Source organism: Haemaphysalis longicornis, unplaced genomic scaffold, assembly GCF_048455015.1.
Source record: "Haemaphysalis longicornis isolate Haplotype H1 unplaced genomic scaffold, Haemaphysalis longicornis Haplotype H1 scaffold_8, whole genome shotgun sequence".
NCBI lineage: Eukaryota > Metazoa > Arthropoda > Arachnida > Ixodida > Ixodidae > Haemaphysalis > Haemaphysalis longicornis.
In genome coordinates this window covers 160892605-160914367 of record NW_027526445.1, presented here as the reverse complement: position 1 = coordinate 160914367, position 21763 = coordinate 160892605, and the positions used below count along the sequence as shown (strand labels likewise).

At 46.2% G+C, this 21763-nt stretch overlaps 1 protein-coding gene across 1 annotated transcript in view; it reads right to left on the bottom strand.

Annotated features, from left to right (window-relative positions):
* The window catches only part of LOC144149085 (lactosylceramide 4-alpha-galactosyltransferase-like), a 44200-nt gene extending 22705 nt beyond the window's left edge, over positions 1–21495 (bottom strand). The window contains exon 1 of the mRNA XM_077680621.1: positions 21397–21495. Coding sequence (XP_077536747.1) covers positions 21397–21416 — 20 coding nt within the window. The 5' untranslated portion in view covers positions 21417–21495. The remainder of the gene's footprint in view (positions 1–21396) is intronic.
* Positions 21496–21763: the final 268 nt, after the last annotated feature.

Sequence of the window (21763 nt, the reverse complement as noted above, 5' to 3'; positions counted from 1 at the left end):
AGCCCCCGCCACCCAACCTGTTGACCTTGCGGCCGAGCTGTTGTCAATGCGCGCCCTTCTCGTGGACGCCCTGGAAGGAATTTCCTTCCTCTCCGATCAGGTTACCAGGTTGGGAGAGGACAATGAGCGGCTGCGCCGGGACAACGCGACAAAGGCTGAAGCTCACGCCGATGTCGTGAAGACCGTGCGGCAGGAGGTGCGTGCACTGCGCACAGATTTGACTCGGTTGAGGGGAGACCCTCCTTCCTCCTCTCGGCTAGCCGAGTTCCCGCCGCTTCCAACCGCGCCGTCCGCGGAAACAATACCCCCCACTCCGCTGTTGCAGAGCGCTTCGCATGCCGCATCGCCTCTCTCGGCCGACCCCAGCTCGAAGGTGGTTTCTTCGAAATCCCATCGCCTGGACCATCCGCCCCTGCACCTACCCCTGCAGCAACGCACTCTCAAGAACTCCGTACCGCGTCCCCTGGCTGTTGGTGTATCTGAGGGATCTGGTCTTGTGGCTGTCAGCCGTCGCAAGCCCCCAAAAGCTGTGTTTGTAACAAAACTGGTTCCGTCTACAACTTCAGCTCAAGTTTTCGAGCACCTGTCCGGTGTGGGGGCCGCCCCGATTGTGTGCAAACGTTTAAAGACGAGGCATGACTCTTACGCCTCTTTCTACGTCGCTGTTGACGACGCGTGTTTTGAGCGGCTCAGAGACCCTGCGCTGTGGCCTCGGCACTGTCTTTTCAAGCCCTTCCGGGGTGAATTGCATGAAAAAATGATTCATGCAGAGCAGCAATGACTTGATGATGATGGCAGGTAATAGTAGCTTTGATTGCTTTTATCAGAACGTCCGTGGACTGCGCACAAAGTCAGCTGAATTCTTCTCAAATGTCGTTTCTTCTTGCTGGCCTATAATTATTCTAACAGAAACTTGGTTGTGCCCGGACATAAGTTCCAATACCTTGTTCCCTCCGCATTACCAAGTTTTCCGGCATGACCGTGACCTGTTGCACGATAAACAACGGGGCGGTGGTGTGCTTATTGCCCTACATGACTCCATCAAGTGTAAACGCCGCCTTGACCTTGAATTAGAGAGTGAGTGTATTTGGTTAGAGGTGTTTTGTGATCGGGGTGAACGGCTCTTAGTGTGTACATACTACATTTCCCCCGAGACACATGCCAGTGAGTTCAGAAATATCCTTAACACAATCGAAACTACAGTAATATCTCACAGTGATCACCATTTCCTTGTCACTGGGGGCTTTAACGCACCGGGGATTTCTTGGGAGACTCAGCGGGTCAGTCAGGCGTCTCACCCAATATCTCCGAAGTGTGACTTTCTATTTGATTTTATTTCCTTTACTTCCTTGCAGCAGTGCAACCTCATTAGGAATTCATGTGGACCCGATTTGGGTGGACCACGAAACAACCCGAACGCGTTTTGCCTGTCGCAAAATCCCACTCTCAAAATAAACTGGTTATTTCCCCTGGTGTTCAAAATCCCTCCTCTCATATGCACATGTTAGCAGTTGCCCCCTCTCGTGTCCCCTCGACTTTCTCCCTCTCCTCATCGAAAACGAAGGTTGGGTCGGCTTTTGTTGCCCCCAAGACGAACAAAGGGGCAGTGGCTGACGCGGGGTGTAGAATTTTACAATGCGTGCGCGGGGATGTACAATGAGCGCGCCCCTGCTGTACTGGTAGGGGGGATCGCCCTGCCTTTCCCTCCATCTTAAGCCGCAGAGACACCGGAAACGCAGGCGTCAAAGAGTGCCGTGCAGATGAAGAGCAGAAGGGCCGAAATAATTACCAACAATAGTGCCAAAAGAAAGGAGGAGTAATAACAAACTTATCATACCATGCAATTGCAACATTAAGGATGAAATGCCGTAATATTTATTTATTTACATCCCCTTCTCACTCACCCCCACTTATCAATCAATCAATCAATCAATCAATCAATCAATCAATCAATCAATCAATCAATCAATCAATCAATCAATCAATCAATCAATCAATCAATCAATCAACCTTTTATTTAGTCATCTTTTCATAAAAGAGTGCTGGGACAAGAACAAAAAGCCGCAGTACAGCAGCTTGACGAGGTCCTTGCCCCGTTGTCTTGGCAACGGGTACAGCGTATGGACTCTCTTTCATAGATATAAGAAATACAGTTTTAAACTTAGGTTATTAAAGTCTTTTATTTATTTATTTATTTATTTATTTATTTATTTATTTATTTAAAGTTCTAGACAACACCGCAAGGGCCTCCTCGAGGGATGCACTGTGTACATGAATATAAGGCATACAAAAGACAACATATAGGAAGGGAAATAGTAATTCAAAAAAGGGTAAAAATAAATGTGTAGATATATATCAAACAGGCTAGTGATTAAAGAAGGCAAAACATTTTCTGAACAATAAGATCTCGGAGGTCGTAAGGAGAGTATGCAGTAATGTACTTTCTTTTTCACTTTGGCGCAGAAACACAACAACAGAGGGAGAAGTGCATGTGCGACCTCCCTACAACATGTGCATTCAAAAAGTCAAGTTTTCAAGGAGAGTTTAAGAAGAGCCATGTCATTGCAAAAACTTTCGATGCAAGATAAAAACAGACTGTTATAGGCATGTTGGCATCGGTCAGCTGGCGCCTGGCTCAGTGCTCTGTCAACATGAAAGCAGCCGTGCGGCCGCAGTGGTCTGCTTGGAACTCGCAGGTGAACAGGGCTTACAAGGCAAGGGCAGTCAAACTTGGAATGAACGCAGTCAAAAAAAAAAAACAGGTCACGCCTGGAGCTTGAGAAGCCCCCCGTGTAGATAATAACTCACTGGTGAGTAAAGGTAAAATACGGTTCTAGTGAAGCGCTTCTGAATCCTTTCTAGACGAAGAGACGACGAAGGGCTTAGACAATTCCAAATGGCACTGGAAAAGTCGAGCTTCAGTAAAATTATGGTGCAGTAGAGGGAGACAAAGCATGGTCGGTCGGTGAATTCACTGGTGGCCCGGGAAATTGCGCCAAGCGTTCAGACACAGGAGTTGGTCAGGTGGTTCACGTGTGGGTTGAAAAGTAGTTTTGCGTCCAATATTACACCCAAATCACGCACTAAAGTAGCGCGTCTTGCGGGTACACCCAGCAGGGAGTGTGGGAAAATGAGCGTGGGAATATGTTATCAAGATAGTTTTGGAGAGATTGGGCTTCAAATAGTTGCTGTCGCACCATGCCGAAACTGCGTTGATGTCATTTTGCAGTAGGACGTGATCGTACAGTGAATAAACCGCGCGATAGAGTTTCATATCAGCGGCATACTGAGAGAGCGTACAGTGCCTAATAACAGGGTGGATGTCATTAACAAAATTGTTAAAGAAAAAAGGGCCCAGTGTCGAACCTTGAGGTACCGCTGATATCATCGCCAAAGGACGGGAGGTGACGCCTTCATAACAGACACAATTGGACCTGCCTTTTAAATAACTTCCGAACCAATGACAGAACTCACTGGATAGACCGTATGCGGATAATTTGTGAACCCCGCCGCGGTGGCTCAGTGGCTAAGGCGTTGCGCTGCTGCGCACGAGGTCGCGGGTTCGATTCCCGGCCGCGGCGGCCGCTTTTCTGATGGAGGCGAAAAGCAAAAACGCCCGTGTGTACGAGATTTCGGCGCACGTTAAAGATCCCCAGGTGGTCAAAATTAATCCGGAGCCCGGTACGGCGCGCCTCATCGCCTGCGTTGCGTCGGCGCGTTAAACCCTACAATCAATCAATCAATAGGACAATTTGCGAATCAGTAATACGGGGCAGTCACAGGAATGACTTGAACGGGAAAGGACTCGCTCTAAAAGTGTCACCGGTGCCATGAGCATTATTGACTGATTGAAGTTTTTATTCGAGCCAGGAGGGCGTGTGCTGTACGGTGGGGAGAGCGCAAGCGCTCATTGAGGCATCGCCCCGTTCACCGGATGTCCTTTCTTTTGCACTTCAGAGAAACGCAATACACGACCGCGAACATCGAAACACCCTCAAGGGCACGCCCACGTCATATTTATCATCGCATTGTAGGAGTTGCGGATGCTATCCCTTGTTTAATGCTACTACTGCTTTAATGACTCACAAAGATAGGAGAACAAGGGAGATACCTGAAGCCTTTTATATAAAAAATAATTCAGAAGATTGTATTAGTTGCCCGTCCATATCGCTACTGGATTGCGGAGTAGCCTATCTGGACAGTTGTTGAATGAGTGGCTGTTCTGTGCACATGTGAGACATACGTCAAGATTGTTATGATCACGGACGCTCTTGTATACTTTTTCACGGTGTAATAAATATTTCAGTTGTTAGTCAGCGCTCGCGTTGTTGTCCTCTTCCTTTTGTCCTTGTTTTTTGCGCGCTGTTTCACCACTATGAATCTGTACCAACTGGCCCAGTTCACGACAATTTTGAACTTTTCCTATAAAACGACTTTCGATGAACTGCCCGGACTATCTAGGGGTTTTAAGTTAATCCGTAGCTCGACCAGGAACTGTTTCCGAGCGTAACGTCCTTACATTTTAAAATAGATCGTGGACACATTCAACAAAGACCGAAGGTATTTAATACTACGAAGAGAGTAATGGTATTTAAGCTCGAATAACCTGACTTTTTCAGGTGACTTCGAATGGCAGTTCTCGTTAAACAGCCTCAAATCATTATAGAAAGGCTGACGAAGAGGGGTCTAGGACATTTCGGTAAAGGACGTTTAGGTGGGGACATTTCGGTGAGCGGGTGTTTCGGTGCACGGACAGTTCGGTGTACGGACATTTCAGTGTGCAAACTTTTAGGCGACCGATATATCCGGTGCTTCCCTGTTTCAGACAGCCGTTATATTTTTATTTCCGCTTAACGTGGGTGTAGACAACAATCTGGAGCAGCACTTTTATTTTTTGAGTGATGCCATGTTTGATCTTTGCCAGGTATTTTTAAAAATTCAATATTTATATATTTTTGTTTAATATCTCGTCCTGGGGACACCTGTTATGCAGCCAACTGATTGAATTCTTTTACGGCAGGTTGTTAATTTATATCCGCCCTTTTTGGTGGCATGCAAATCAGATAAGACAATTGACTGGTGTTTACGATGGTCTAACGCCTTCATTATGTATTTTTTTAAAATTACATACAGTAAAAATTACATAAATTACATGCACACTCTCAATATCCAAAACATAACAAGCATACGGTAGCCCCCGAAAATGCAGTAAATCTTATGAAGAGCATTACGGGGACTCTGGTATTACGTAGGCTGGGCTGTCATGCTAAAAAGAATTAGCGAACACTCTTCCCTCCAGCTTTTTTTTTTTTTACGGACACGTCTAGATTATTGTCGTGGAGGAGGAACGGGCCTTTCTGAAAACATATTTGGAAACATATTTGCAAGTTAATGGGGGAAAGAACAGGGTAAAAATTAACGAAGTACACAATAAGCGTTTCGAATTTTTTTACTGAAGTGAGCACGCATACGGGCTATATACAGAAAGAGTTTACAAATTGTTCCAAATGAGATTTTCCACAACTTCTGGCATGCGCATCTTGGGGAAATTTTTGTCACGATGGGTGGGCGTTCGTTCTACTTCCGGAACTGCTGTGTTGCTTGCTTCCGTGTTCTCCTCAGTTAATCCATAGAAATTTAGTTGCTTATGACTCACAGGATAGTTTTTTTCTAGGCATGTTGGAGAGTAACTGGCCTGCCATGCGGCCACATGTGCCTCAGGACCTAGCAATGAGCCCGAATTTAGTACGGGTCATCAACGTGTAAGTTCCATGCTCGACTGTAGTGTTTAACGCGCCGACGCAACGCATATGCTGAGGAGCGCCGTAGTGGAAGGCTCCGGATTAATTTTGACCACCTGGGGACCTTTAACGTGCGCCGAAATCTCGTACACACGGGCGATTCTGCTTTTCGCCTCCTTGCTGTTATAGAAAACCTATAAAAAATAACTCACTAGACTCTAGCCGTGTTAACTTTCCTGCCTTCCTTCTACATGCTTCTTTACTTCCTTCCTAAGTATCCCTTTTCTTTACGGGGCCTAACACTGACGACCCGGCCGGACTGAAGCATTTAAACACTTCATTCTTCTGCTGCAGTTCTTTTTTCTTTACTTGCAGGCTGGGAGGCACGACCGTCTTTGACCCCAGGCGGACAGAGCTCGCACAATGCCAGGCGGGGCTCCCCTGCTCGCTCCCCTCTCCAGCTCAGGAAGAGGGCTTCCGCGGCCGGGGGATGCGCAACACGGGGGAAGAGAGACAGGGATTATGGGCAGTGGGATTTCGAGACACGGGGGGAGCGGGGCGGGAAAACTGCGACGGGGGAAATGCGACATGGGGAAACGTGCTACACCCTTAGATTTGTGTCTGACTAGCTTGGAAGCTGTCGACGTCTCGCGCAGTCATACTAACCTTGTAAAACCGGACAAGTTTCATCCGTCATTACATATTTCATTGCATAACGTATCTCTCCTCCATTACAGTCCCCCTGTTTGCAAACCAGGAAGCAGTAGTTATGACTTTGCTCGTGGTGACTACATTGGTTTATTTCACTTTCTTAGTAACACTGATTGGTCACCAATAGCTAACCTCAACGACGTTGATGAACAGACCGATTTTTTTACTGAAGTTGTTCACGATGGCTTGAGGAGCTTTGTTCCCCGAAAATTTGAAAGAAAGGCAATTTTCCGCGTTGGTTTTCTGCTGAACTTAAACGAGCGTTGGGGAGGAAAAATCGAGCGCACAAGCAAGCTAAGAAAACGGGGCAGGAAAGGTGGCAGAATGAGTTTCGTCAACTCAGATCTCTTTGTAAATGTCTGGTTAGGCGCGATAGGTCGAATTACATTGCCGCGGTTGAGGCTGATGCAACACGCAATGCAAAAGCTTTCTGGGGCCACGTCCGTTCTCAAACATGTAAAAATTCACCTGGGAACATTAACCTCATCGATGAACGAGGAGAGAGCATATCGAACGTTGCCAATGCCTTTGCGCGACAATTCCGTTCCACTTATGGCAACAAAAGTGCAGCTTGCCCCCCTCCACAATCTCTAGGTTACTGTAAAAACTCAGAAGTGCTGGTTTCGGAAAGTCTCGTTTTCAAAGCTCTGAAACAATTGAAATCGTCATTTTAATGCGGCCCTGACGGCATTCCTTCTGCCGTACTGAAAGCGTTTGGTGATATCCTAGTTCCAGTATTGACGTGTATATTTCAAACTTCTCTCAAGTCTGGCAAGTTCCCCGCTCGTTGGAAGAATGCAAGGGTTGTTCCTGTATTTAAGACAGGTTCTAAATTGGACCCCACGAACTACCGACCGATATCTATTCTATGTGCTGCTTCTAAATTGTTTGAGTCAATACTGCATAAACTACTCACATTCAGTATAAATACCACATTAATACCTGAACAGCATGGTTTTTTCGCGGGCCGATCGACCACTACAAATCTCGTCAACTTCAAGCTGCATGCTTCGGAAGCTGTGCAAGGGAGAGGTCAACTTGATGTAGTCTACTTTGATTTAAGCAATGCTTTTGATGTCGTCTGCCACGAGCTCTTAGCCAAAAAACTATCTGAGCTTGATATACAACCATCCCTGATATCTCTTATATGCAATTATCTATGTGATAGGTCATGTTTCGTGCATGTAAATGGACAGTCTTCTCTTTCCTATGAGGTCGCCAGTGGTGTCCCTCAGGGCTCAGTTCTCGGGCCACTTCTCTTCTCAATCTTTATAAATGATGTCGCGACAATATTTAATGATTGTAAATTTCTTTTATATGCCGATGATGTAAAAATATTTAAATCTGTTTCCAACTCTGCCAGCTGTTCCGCTCTCCAGAGAGCAATCTCGTCCTTCTCGCATTGGTGCTCATGCAACAAACTCCTCATTAATACATCTAAAACTAAGATAATGACATACACAAGAAAGACTAACAACATCTTGTTTCCCTATAACATCAACGGTGAATTACTCCCACGTGTGGTAGAGGTTAATGACCTAGGCGTCACTTTCGACAGTAAACTGAGCTTCTCTCCACATATTCAGGTAATTACTCGTAGAGCTCTTCGATCGCTTGGCGTTGTCTGTCGCGTGTCCAAGGAGTTCAAGGAGCCGATTTCTCTTCTCAAGCTCTACACAACTATATGTCGTCCTCAGCTTGAATATGCATCTGTTGTCTGGAACAGCAGGAGCAAAACAAACCGTAAGCTTGTAGAAAGGGCCCAAAATAAGTTCATATCTATCTTCAACCATCGCTTTGGCGATAGTAGTAATTATAACCCTGGATCGCCCTCTTCATTGACGCTATCATGCTTAACTTCCAGGCGGAACAAGGCTGATATTCTCTTCCTCTTTAAAATTATGCACGGCATAGTAGTGTCTTGTGGTGAGCTGCTGCAGCATGTTCGTCTTTATGTGCCGCAAAAGTGGACCAGGAAACATGATACCTTTTGCAACCCCAATTGTCTGCGTGTCTTGTGCCCTGTGTGCCGACTGCAATGCACGTACAATCGGTACTCGGATTACCTTGATATATTTAATGATTGCCCTACTCTGTTTCGCAAACATGTCTGTGAGTTTGTATTGGCGTAACTGCCAACTTTTCTTATTCTGAATTTATCTTTTATCCTTGAGTTCATGCACTTAAATGACTTTCATTCCGTAACTTCAACATAAGCTATCCTTTCGTTTTTTTTTTTGTATTTTGTATTTTATTTTGTTTTTGAAAGATGTGTACATTATGTTTCGTGTGTTTCTGTTTCCGTGCGCCAGCACAAAGGCCGACCCCGGCTGTTCCTGGGCACGCAAATAAATGATTGATTGATTGATTGATTGATTGATTGATTGAATTTAGTCAATAATTGCGGGCGAAAATAACAGCGTTCAACGTCCGCCGAAGTTGGGGGAGCAGGCTTGTACTTCGGGACGCTCGATGACCAAATTCTATGTAGAATATTAGAATGTTTGCTCCTCACAACCTTGGGCAGTTATATTGGCAGACAGAATCCAGGAATGTTATGTCAGGATGATTTAAGCAATCGGTCCTTCGGGGATGGTGGCGTATCTGTCCTGGACCTCCAAAATGAGCTCAGCATTCTTAGACGGAGTGACACCACCTGCTGAAATTCTTTCTGCTAAGAATGCAAAATAAGCACATGAATATAACACGTGACGTTGAAGTGTAGCGGGGTGTAAATACTTTGGCTTCTAACGTTTTGTCGACTGCAGAGCTGTTACTACCACCCGAGTGTTTTCGTTGTTGGTTTCTGCCCTAAGGTGAGTTCCAGAAGGTGTAACAACAGCTCTGGTGCAAGAGGCGCAATCGGCAACGGCCCCTTGAAGACCTTTCGGACCAGAAAGATATTAACGGCAACTTTACAGAGCAGAACGACCTTGTCAGCTCTTCACAACATCGATGAATACCGTGGCTGGTACAGTGAAGTGCAATAATGCTGTACAAAATAATGAGCCTTTTTGTCATGCAGACTACCATTCAGCAACTGTGCAGTATACACCGATTATCAACATTAGACAGCACGCAAGGTTATTTATAACTAATTCCCTTAATCATCATCATAATCATCATCATCATCACCAGCCTATCTACGCCCACTGCAGGGCAAAGGCCTCTCCCATTATTCTCCAAATAACTCGGTCCTGTGCCAACTGTGACCAATTTATCCCCGCAAACTTCTTGATCTCATCTGCCCATCTACCTTTCTGCCGCCCCCTGCAACGCTTGCCTTCTCTAGGGATCCACTCTGTTACCCTTAATGACCAGCGGTTATCTTGCCTTCGCATTACATATGCGAATTCCCTTAATGCTACACTTCAAATGCCCTTGAAGAGAACCCGGCACGGCAGATGACGACTGTCACGACTACACTACTTGTGAAGTGCTGAGGTCCTCATTCTGAGAAGCTCTGTTTCTTGTTGCTTCTTCGTTGTACACGTGCTGCATCTTGCCGGTCGGCGCTGCACCCGTGGTTGGCGGCTGACAGTGCACGTGTTCGTGGCGTCCCCTTCAAAGTTTGACGTCTCAGATTTCCATGTGGTTTCCCCCGAAGAGGTGCCATTGACCTTGAGGGGCATGTGCGCGGCTGTGCCATGCGTGAAACGTTTTGCGATTTTCCGTAATTTTTAATTTTTTTATATTGTAGTTTTTCAAAATTCCGTCGGCCAAATATCTCCATTTACGTTATTATAACGATTACACCTGGAACTTAGCAGAAATCGGCTATATTCTTGAAATGCAGGGCGTTACATGTATTGCCGTCTTCCGTAATTATTTTATATTTTCCTTATTCTTTTCTTAGTTTTTTTTATTTCGTACGGCCAATTGCCTCCATTTACGCTATTATAACGATTATACTTTAAACGTTTGCAAAATCGGCATTATTCTTGAAATGCCACGCGTTATATGTTTTAGGGGCGAAGCTCCTAAAGCCATGGGTCTGTCCATCCCTTGCGACTCGTGGTACGTGACCGCCGCATGCTTTCGGAGATGTCGCAAAGTGGGCCGCGTTGCACGCGCAAGATCCGGCTGCAACCGGCAGCGCAAACTCGGCACCGGGAGCGCGAGCTTGTCTGTGTTCGCCAACAGAGGCGCGAGCGCACGTGCATTGCCAGGGGGAGATCACGCAAGAGATCACGCCACGAACGCAGGCAGTCGTTCACGGAGATCGAACGAGACGCAAGGACCTTTGCTCGTTTCCTCTCGTCTTGTTCGGGCACAAGTTCGCCCTAAATAAAAGTTCTTTCTTTACCGTTGTGTCCCATCCTACGTGACAAATTGTGGTCGAGGTGCGGGGTAGTCTTCGATGGCGCGGGGTCTTTCACCAGGTCTGGGCCTGGGAGCATTGACTCCGAAAATAAAAGTTGATTTGTACAATGTACGCACACAGTCTTACGTCTTTCTTAATGATGTAATGGGCGAACTTTCACGGGAGAGTTACGGTTACCGATGATCTCCCCCTCTCGAGCTTCGCCCCACTTATCATCATTCATTCCGTGGATATGGCGTGATTTTTTTTATATTTTCTGTAATTTTTAAAATATTGTTATTATTTTTTACTTCCCCGAAATTTAGTCAGACAAATTATATCATAACAACACTTCTTGAGCTAGTTGGTACATGCTTATTGGAATGAACAAAAGGGGCGCTAAGCAGACGAAGACGAAGTAGACACACACACCACATGCGGGTGCCAACTTCCAACTGTTTACTCCTGAAAACCACGTTTACTCATACGCAGGCCAATGGGGCAACGGTCATATTACTGTCGCATAATGGCCGCCATGACAGCAGTCATAGTTGAATTAACCCAGGCGGACCAACAGCTTCCGCTCACTGAGTTGCCAGAGTCACTGTTAAGTATTATAGTGACGCTGGCTAGTTAGTGAGCGGAAGGGGTTTGGCCGGTTGCATCGAATCAAGACATACTACTCCAATCCAGTGCAGGAATCCTCGCTGGTGTCGTTTCGCAACTGTTAGTGATAAGTCTGCACTGGATTGGAGCAGTGTGTCTTGATTTGACGCAACCGGCCAAACCACTTCCGCTAACTAACTAGCCAGCGTCACTATACATAATTAACAGTGACTCTGGCTACTCGGTGAGCTGAAGCGGTTGGTTTGTTTGGGTAAAATCAACTGTGACTGCTCCCAAGGCGGCCATTATACGACAGTAATTAGATCCTTGCTAGCCAATAGTACAGATTGAAGAATTTTGCCGGGACTTAACATTTGCTGACGGCTCACATATAAAAATTCCCCCACATTTCCCCGAAGGGGAGCATGAGGAAGTGCGAATGCACGGGTGATGCTATGAGGGGGAGTTTGTTGAAATGTGGTGGCATTTGCCCGTTAGTTACATTAACACCCACGCGTGATCACTTTCGGGCCGCGACAGCCTCGCCTTTAAACCCTCGCGCAGCGCGACGGCAGGCGAACGAAGCGGGAGAGAAGGCGAGAGCGCGCAATGGCAGGCGAGTGAAAGGGGAGAGGAGAAGAGAACGCGCAACGGCAGGCGAGCGAAGGTGGAGAGGGAGGCGAGAACGCGCAAACGGCCGGCGAGCGAAGGGGAGACGGAGGCGAGAGCGCGCAAACGGCAGGCGAGCGAAGGGGAGAGGAGGCGAGAGCGCGTGACGTCACGGCGAGCGGAAAGGGAGAGGAGGCGAGAGCGTGCGACGTCACGTGGCGTACTACGTCATGGCGCCGTTGCTACGCACGCTCTCCCCTCCTCTCCGCGCCGTTGCTAAGGGCGAGGAGGCGCGCGTGCGATAACACCTGCGGCTGAAGACGGACGGCGGCAGAAGCGTGACTCAGGGTAGCGTAAGAAGTGCATTCGCACTTAAAAATCGTAACCGCAATTGACATGTCTGCACACACGCATTACTGATACTATGGACACCGAGCCATGGCGACAAATGCACGTTTTACACTGGGTGATTATACTCTATCTTTAATAAAAGACAGCTCTTAATCACTAAGTGCTAGTGACGGCGTGCTGACACCGTCATCCCCCACTCTTTTGATGCAGTAAACCTCGATAATCTTGTGGAGTTGGTGACTGTATGTGGAGTGTGTGTCTACTTCGTCTTCGTATGCTTAGCGCACCTTTTATTCTTTTGAATTATCTCAGTTTACGTTATTATAACTATTAAAATTGTAACTTTCCCGGATGCTGCATTATTGTTGAAATGCAGGGCGTAACCCGATTCGCCAGTTTCCGTAATTATTTTATATTTTTCTTACTTTTTTTATTTTAACACGAAAGTGTTTTATTTTCGAGTACACGATGATTTCACTCACGTCATATCCGTCACAGATGTGACGCCAGTACAACGAAGCAAGCGGCCTGTAAAGCATGCACCCCTGCACACAGTGTCTTCTTGTGGGGAAGCAACCTTTAGTACTCAAGAGTACGTTATACTTAGGGTTGTTCGTTTTCAGGTTTTATATTTTAGGACGAAAGTATTTTATGTCTCGATACCCCAAGATTTCCCTGACGTCATATCCGTCGCGGAAATGACAGCAGTACACCTTTGGCAAAGCGACCCGGCAGCAGGACGTCGCCCGCCAAGCATACCCACGAAACCGTCGCCAACCCGCAAATTATGCTCAGCTAAAGGTTTCGCTGCACATTTCCCTTTTGTGTTTTATTGAATCCTATGACAGAGGAATCAACCACAGTTCTTTATCGATTTCGTTCGACCAATTCTACACATTTACGCTGTTACAACGATTGTAGGTAAACTTTCGCGAGACTTCCATTATTATGGAAATGCCATTTTTCCGTAATTTTTTTGTGTCTTATCTTTTACTTTCTCAAAATTTTGTCGTCCCATTATCTATATTTACGTTATTATAACGATCACATTAGGACCTTTCCCGAAATCTGCAAATTTGTGGAAATGCAGGGCGTAGCATGGTTCGCCAGTTGCCGTATTATTTTATAGTTTGTTTGTTGTTTTTCAAAACTTTTATTGGACCAATTATCGCTATTTACGTATTGCAACGATGGCAGGTGGAAATTTCGAGAAATTTGCAGTATTGTGGAAGTGCCATGCGTATACGTTTAGCCATTTCCCGTATATTTTAAGTATTTTTTTTACTTTTTAGTTTTTCGATATTTCGTCTAACCAATTACCTTCATTTGCGTTATTATATCGATTAAATTTGAAACTTTCGCGAAATCTGCATTATTATGGAAATACAGGGCGTGACGCGGTTCGCCAGTTCCCGTAATTATTTTGTTTTTCTTATTTTTTAGTTTTTCAAAATTTTGTTCGACCATTATCGCCATTTACGCTATTATAACGATTACACGTTGAACTTCTGCGAAATCTGCGTTATTGTGGAAATGCAGGGCATTACAAGCTTCGCCATTTTCAGTAATGGTTTTGTATATTACTTATTTTTTAGTTTTTCAGTATTTCGTACGACCATTATCTCCATTTACGGTACTATAGACACCTTCGCTGTTTGTAAACTAACATGAATGCGCCAAACGGTTCGCCCCAGAAGACTTCCGGTGCGGCACTTCCGGTAATGGTTTCTAATGGTCGCAGCGGTCGCGGCGGTGTTTGCCTGGTGTGATTGAGTTTGTTGCTGCATTATTTCTGCCGCATACCTTAAGATGTGTTTAGAGCGATGTCTAGCGACTACATGACTACTACTGTGACAACACTATTAAAAAAGTCGTAATAATGAACACCACTTTTTTACATAAAAAGGGGTGTGTACGGAACGCCATTTCACATAAACGGAACCTACGCTTTATCACACGTATTTTAAGCTGCCTAAAACGGGCTAGTTGACACACTCAAACGTTTGGCACACAACATAACGATAAATTGCTTTTTACTGCGCCTGTGTCACAATGGGCAGTTTTGATAGAGATCGGCGCCGATCGGAATCGGTCGCGATCTAAGGTGTTCAGTGTGACTGAGATAACAAAACGTTCTCATGTGAAGACGTCAGGTGCGGCTGAGTTGCGAGGACAACTATGATTTACTGACGAGTGCACTATTCATGAATCTAACTTTCAAGTTAACCTTCCTACATGCAACCCGCGCTCACACCGAAAGGTAAATTAGCTGGAATGCGACGATTTCCATTGGCGGCAACACGACAAACTACGAGTCAGTTGCTCGCACCGATGAAAACCCACTCGCAGGCGTCACTCTCATAAAAAATTCCCCCGCATTTCCCCGAGGGGGAGAATGTGAAAGTGCGAATGCACGGTTGTCGGCCCGCTTGCGGCGCTTGCGCTCGGCCCCCGCAGCCCACCGCCTCGCCGCCTTCTCTTCCATCTCTTCCATCGGGTTTGTAGTATCACGTGTACACCACGCAGTTATCAAGCCGCTATAACGCCGCTGAGTCGCCAACGCACGCCGATGACGACGTAGTTTGAATGCGTTAAAGATATAAGGCGCGTCACTAACACTCATATCACCGTCGCGTCCGTGGCTTGGTCGGTAGAGCGTCGCGCTGCGGCCGCAAAGTCCTCGGATCGAAACCTGGCGCCGGATGCTGTTTCTTTTTTAAATATAGAGGAGCACTGCGGACGCCGACGCCGCCGCCGCCGGCGGTGGATGGTTTGGGGTCGCTTATAAAGTGCATTCGCACTTAAAAGCAAATGTAACGGCGCCACTGTAATTCGCAACAAAGCGTGGGCAACGCGACGTACGCTGTGTGGCGATTCATGCGGAGCGCAGCTACTTTGGTGTCCCGAGTGTTGTTTCGAACAGTACACATCACTGATCAATAAGCCTGTAACCACAAGAAACACCTTTACAATGTATTCTCGGCGTTAGCCAGCTTTGCTATCCAACTAAAGCGTCACCGCGGTTACTGTTATGGGTGGAACACGACGGCGTCCGACGTGTTCCTTGTAACTGGGGACCTCAGACTAACGTCTGAGTTCGCCTCTGTGCAATTGAAGCATTCGTGGGGCTAAGAAAAATCGAGCGCTACAAACGAGGACAGAAAAAACGAACAACGACGAGACAGATGCGCTACTAACAACTGATTTATTCCAAGGAAAGACAGGGATATAAGTAGCTTGTCTACAAACGCACAAACATACACAAAGGATAATAGATGTAAAAAAGATACTATAAAAACAAAATAGCCACAGCGGCAGACCACAATCACACCTTTTTATCACATATTGTCTAGGATCCGTGTCTCCTTCGAAAATAGTGATAGCGATGCTTCAGTGATACAGCCTGCGCTGTTTTTTCGGATAAAATACGCTTCGCGCAGTTCTCGCGCCACGTAGGGCTTTGCTTGCCTTTGATGAAGTGGGCACAACAAATCTGTACGCTCTTTTGGTAGTCCAGTTTTTCCGCTTGATCGCTGCAACCCAGGCGCTCCTTCTGCCTTCATCTCTCGGGAAACAGAACGTTCTGACTTCCGATAGTAAATTTGTTCCAGAACGCAGACTGCATCCCGGCACAACACAGCAGTGTCCGAGTCGTGAGCGCTTCATCGGAATAATTTTATGCGCCAAAAACATCGAAACACAAGCAGCCGCCGCCACCACCGCAGGCTGAAACCCCGGTAAAACAATGTAGACAGTAAGCTTTCTAGGGCACGTTACCGGTGAACACACAATGTTGCCAGAGAACGGCGAGCGCTGGCGAAACCGTGTATAGCGATTACAGGCGAAACTTCTGCGGTATCCGAATTTTTGTGGAAATTCAGGGCGTTACAGGGTGATGGCTTGGGGGTATATGGCAAAGAATACTGCGCATTCAAAAGCATCTCTCACATTTTGTTGGAGGTCTGTGTGCTGCAGTACTAAGCAGCAATTACTAGCAATGCGAGCCTTCTTTCTATGCTTTTGTAAGCAGTCTCGAAAAAACATCTCTCACTGTTTCTTGAAGCTCTCTGTTGCAGTAGCAAGCCGTAAATCCTTGCAATGCCAGCCGTGTTTAAAACACTTTGAAATAATACTCGAAAAAACATCTTGCAAGTAATTGTCACTCGTTACTGCAGCAGAGAGATTCAGCAAAACTCAGAGGTGTTTTTTTTTACGGAATGCTCTGAAGTTTTTAAAAAGAGACGGGTATTGATTGTAATTTCCGCCTATTCAGCAGAGAGCGCTGCAAAAAAAGTGAAGGATGTTTTGTTTTTTGTATACTCTCAAAGTGTTTGAAAGGCAGCTGGAATTGCTGGTACATGCTGTTTATTACTGCAGCATACAGCTCGAACAAGAAGTGACAGATGTTCCAAGTGTATTTTTATGAATAGTCATAAGCGTTCGCAGGGAAGGCGCAAAAAAGTTACACCCCAGCATAGTGTCGCAATCGCAGCGCTGTCAGATATTTTGTTGTAGTACCTAAACAACCAACGCACAATAGATCTAAAGTTGTAGCGTAATCAAATTTATTTCCCTTAATGGGTCTTTTCAACGCCACGTTTCTAGTTGGTTTTTCTGCGTGCAATGCTGGAACAGCTTGCGCCTCTGTAGCGTGAAAAGATAATAGACTGTTGTGTATGTTTCTGGAATGAGGTTTACTCAAATTCTGTGCGCCGCAGCCATAAAGCGACTGCGGTTTCTGTTAAATGTCCTTGCGTTGGAAGAACACTGTTTATGTGTAGCGCAACACATGGCCGTGACAGTCTTTGAGGTATGCATGCAAAAAGACGCTGTACCTGTAGGGATATTTTTTCTAGAAGTGTGAGAAAATTGTAACACAACTTCTCTTGGTGGGCGCCTTCTGTTGACTATCCCGAAGGACGTGTCGCAAACGACAGGAGGCATAACCAATAGCGGAACAGGGTCAGTCGCGCAAGTTTTGTAGGCGTGAATGAACACAACTGCAAGTTGTTCTGCTCGTCCTTCTATTTCGAAATTAAAAGGGATGGAAAACGCTCCCCTAGCCCCGAAGCAAAGTAGAAAATAGATAAAATAAACTCACGTAGCTTGACATCGTAAGGATTCTCTCTTTTTGGTGAGCCGTTATCTTCGCAGTGTTCATTGTGTTTTGTCTCGGTTATGCGCGCACACAATTGGCGACAGGTCGGTTGGATTCAGAGAAAGAAAAGCTTGTTTTTGCTGGGCAAGGTTCTCGGCACATGTGAATTTGCTGTCTTTTTTTCCGCACATCGCAGTAAATATAAGTGCCACTGAAAGCGTTCCAACCATGTTACAGAGACAAATATGGACTCTTGACCAGAAAATCACGTGGCTTTACACAATGTCACCATGAGCTGCTGCTTTAGTAATGTTTTTTTTTAACCCTTTCCATACCTCTCTTCGACACATGCACACGCAGTCTGACAAAACGAACACACTGATATAGCGCGACACGCGTGAATGCTATTTTAGATGCAGAGCATCTGATTCACTCGCCTTGTCCCTCCGGCGTCGTCGTCGTCGGCGGCGGCGTTGTCCGCCCCTCACCCATTCTCCTCGCCGCGCCAGCTGCGCTCTCCGCCGCTCACCCCCTCTCCTCTCCGATAGCGAACACTCTCTCGCGAGGGGCATTGGATTGGATTCGATTGGATTGACTTGGATTGGATTGGATTGGATTGGCTTGGCTTGGCTTGGCTTGGATTGAATTTATATTGGATTGGATTAAAGTGGATTGTGTTGGATTGTGTTGCGTCATAGCCGCGGCAGACGCTCTGGGGCCGGCGCATGTGCAGTACTCTCTCTTGCGCGGTTTCCTCCCCTTCGGGCGCGCTGCGCATATAACCGGTGTGCCGTTCTCCGGCGAAGCAACATCCACGCTTGGCTCAAACACCTAGAGTCCACGCCGCTTTACAAGTACGCCAACGTCGTCATCGACTGGGACCGGCTTACGCAGTCCCCTCAACGTTATGCGCGCTATAAAACGCGGTCCCTTCGCCGCTCCGCCTATGCGTCGCATCTACACAGGGGTTCCCGCGAGGGGAGGTGGGAGTTTTTTTTATTTTGGTTGTAAAACGTCGGGTGGCCCTCGCGGCCTTCATTGCGGTCGGCGCCGTGTTTACAAATCCAGTCACGTACAGTCGCGATCAATTTCAAGTGATTGCTCAAACGGCGACCAAAACGAATTGTAGCGTCACGTTGCGTCGTCATGTTCATTGACCAAGAAAACGTCGCATCTGTTCCCTTTTCTTCATTCGCCCTACTTGAAGCAGCTGTCGGTCATTCTTTGCAAGTCGTAGGATCTGGTTATATCGCTACGTGCAGTTTACGCGTTTCCTCTCTTGTTTAAATCATGAGTCCAGTGCATGCCGTCTGTAGAACGCAGTAACGCTGCTATCAGCACCTGTGAGGGCACAGCAATATGGCGCGCTTCTTGATTTCGCAATAAAAAATGTTTTCAGCTTTTGTCCCGGAAGTCATTGTGGGACAAGCTGCGACAATGAGGCGCCCACATGATTGCCATGAAAACCAAACTAGCACTGACAAAGAGTGCCGAGTTAGTCACGGGGTTGGCGGGTGTAGCCCGGAAAAGCCTACAAAGTGGAGAAGGCAGCCGAATATTTTTATCCTTGAAGTTCTTGAACCTGACCCTATGCCGATTGAAAGGCATAGAGCCCGGTCCGTGCTTCCGCGATCACCTCTAAATTGTTGGCGACTGTGCAGTCTCTGCTGAATGCCGAAAACGCCTGAGCACATGCCCTACCTAGATCTGCCACGCACCCGCTATGGTGGAGTCCAAAAAGTTATAGTCGCGTGAGTAGAACGCATGAGAACCATCGCCAGTTATTCACTGAAATTCATACAACGCGGCAAGACACGGTTCTTAATATTGTTCTGAACCCTCACTTTTCTGAAACTCTTGGCAAGAAAAAAATGATTCTTGAATGACCCCGCCTCCCCCCCCCCCCCCCCCAAAATACAAAGCAGGCGATAAATAATGCAATCAGTTGGCTGCGTGATAAAAAGTGGTAGTGCGAGCTTCGTCAATAATTCTCTTCTACCCAACATGGACACCGTACGCTTATGCTGCCATAGGTGATTAATGCAAACAGGTTACGGGAGGACGCTGATACAACCACGTTCACACTTCTAAAAATGCCATGCATCTGTAACTAGCAACCTTAATAGCGCGATAACGATCCCCATGCAGCAGAAAAAAATATTTCTTACAGGAATCAAGATCCTGCTGACGATTCCTGCCGATACGCGTTGGCGAAAAACTGGGCTATTAGTAGCAATTCTTTGCCAGCGGCTTCTTTACCAAAGCGTAAAACGAGCAGGCTATGAGTCAGACTTGTCAATATTGAAATTAAAGTAATTAAATTACAGTAATAAATTACTTTCTGCTGTAATGAGTAATGTAATGATATAATTTTGGGTATTGGTAATTTCGTAATGTAGCAAATTACTTCCGGCAAGTAATTACTTCAAAATTACTCATTACTACGATATAGGCTCCCCACTTCTCTTACGGCATAAAAAGTTAACCAAGTAGAGTTCCAATGCCCGGAGAGTCTGGGCAATGGAACTCTACGAACGCGAAGTAAAGAACGCTTCGTTGAGAGCTCTGCCTGCTTTCTCGTGCCTCTTCGTTCCCTTTTCATGCCTGTCAAAGTAATTTCAAAGTAATTTCTTTACTTTAGGAAATTAATAGTAATGTAATGTCATTACTTTCGGATACTTGATATGTCTAATGTAATTTAATTATATTTTAGAAAATTCCAGGGAAGTAATCAATAATGCCATTTAATTACTTTTTAGAAGTAATTTTCCATCTCTGCTATGAGTTATTTTATATTTTGCACTAACAGATATCAACCTCGTTGAAAGTAGAGGGGATGTAGAATTGTTCCTGAAGATACTTTTCTCACTTTTTTGCACATATGCAATGAACAGTCTTGCAGGGCGAAGCCAGAGCCTCTCAAGCCTTCATACCAAAAGCCATTCAATCAACCAGCCTTTCAGGTGACCCTGATGCTGACGTTGTTAGTCACATACGCTTATTTCCGTCTCTCATTTCGGCGCATGACTGAGTGATAAGACTAAGCCGTGGGCATGAAATTTATAACCTGATAAATCCCGCTATTCTTCGTGGTTTTTATCTCCATGCTACGCCGCTTTGTCAACCTAAAGCACGTTCAGTTCCCTTACATACCGTATCGTGGGCGGTAAGCAAATAGCGGATAGACCTGGTTAAGGACAAAGCCAAACTTTTGTATAGAACGCACCAACGCAACAGTTGGCCTATATATGATTTGCGCTGTAGTGAATGGCTCCGGCGCCGTTTTGACGCCACCGATTTTCGTAACGTCCTACGGCAGAACGTCGTAGATGGGCCGTTTAGCATATTTTTATTGATAAGTACAGCTATAAAGCAACAGGCCGTAGAAACGGTTACCTCCCCAGTATCCCCGGCATGACTTATTTGGTTCGGAAACCACTGTGAGTTGAAAACGTCCAGCAAAAATTGTGATCACGCAAGACGTGTCTCAAAAGATTCCGCCTACCGCGCAGTATGTCGGCCAGACGATATAAACGGGAGAGGTTAAATCTCTTTCTTTCCCGCTCAAAAACACCCCCCTTCCGAGAATTAAGCAAACATTACGTGAAAGGAATGTCTGCAACACAGCAACTGACTTGGACGTGAAGAATGTAAAATATTTCAGAACTGATAAATTCATGTTGCTTCCCATATATTTAAAGCTTATAGTTTATTTTGCTCGGCAGCCTGGCAGGACAATGTACTAAACTAGAAGCTGCACACGAATCACGTGTTTGAGCTCTATAATAATGGTTTCAAAAATACTTTGCAATACACTCAACAACTCTTCAGTAATAACTTCTGTAGAACTGCCACGACCCCGGAAGCTGCTCTCGGAAGCGCTTACTTTGTGATTTGATAAAGGGGCCGACGCTCCACAGCTAACCAAGCATGCCGCATAAACACTCCTGCGGGGGCGGCTCGCCAGCTGCTCTCACCTTTTGCCTCCACCCTGCATGACCGCTGTTGCCGGAAGACTGCTTTCGTGCGCTTGCTTTGAACAATGGAAGATGCGGGATTTGCTTTTTCTTCCGAAATGCACGTTCCGTGTATTTCCGATTGTCTACCGCAAGTGATAAACGACACACGACCGCTGCCTTTGAGCGAAAAATGTGGCAACGAAAGGGCTGTGCCGCAATCACTTGAGCCACTCGGCCACGTATAGGCGCAGTATATAGCGCTGTTCGTTGCGCAGTGCACGTATAGCGGAGTCCACGTATAGCGGAGTCCGTTGGGCAGCTAGCCCAAGCAAAATACGCGCAAGTTCCGACCTTGGCCTTGCAGGTTAATTGCGCGTTATCGTAA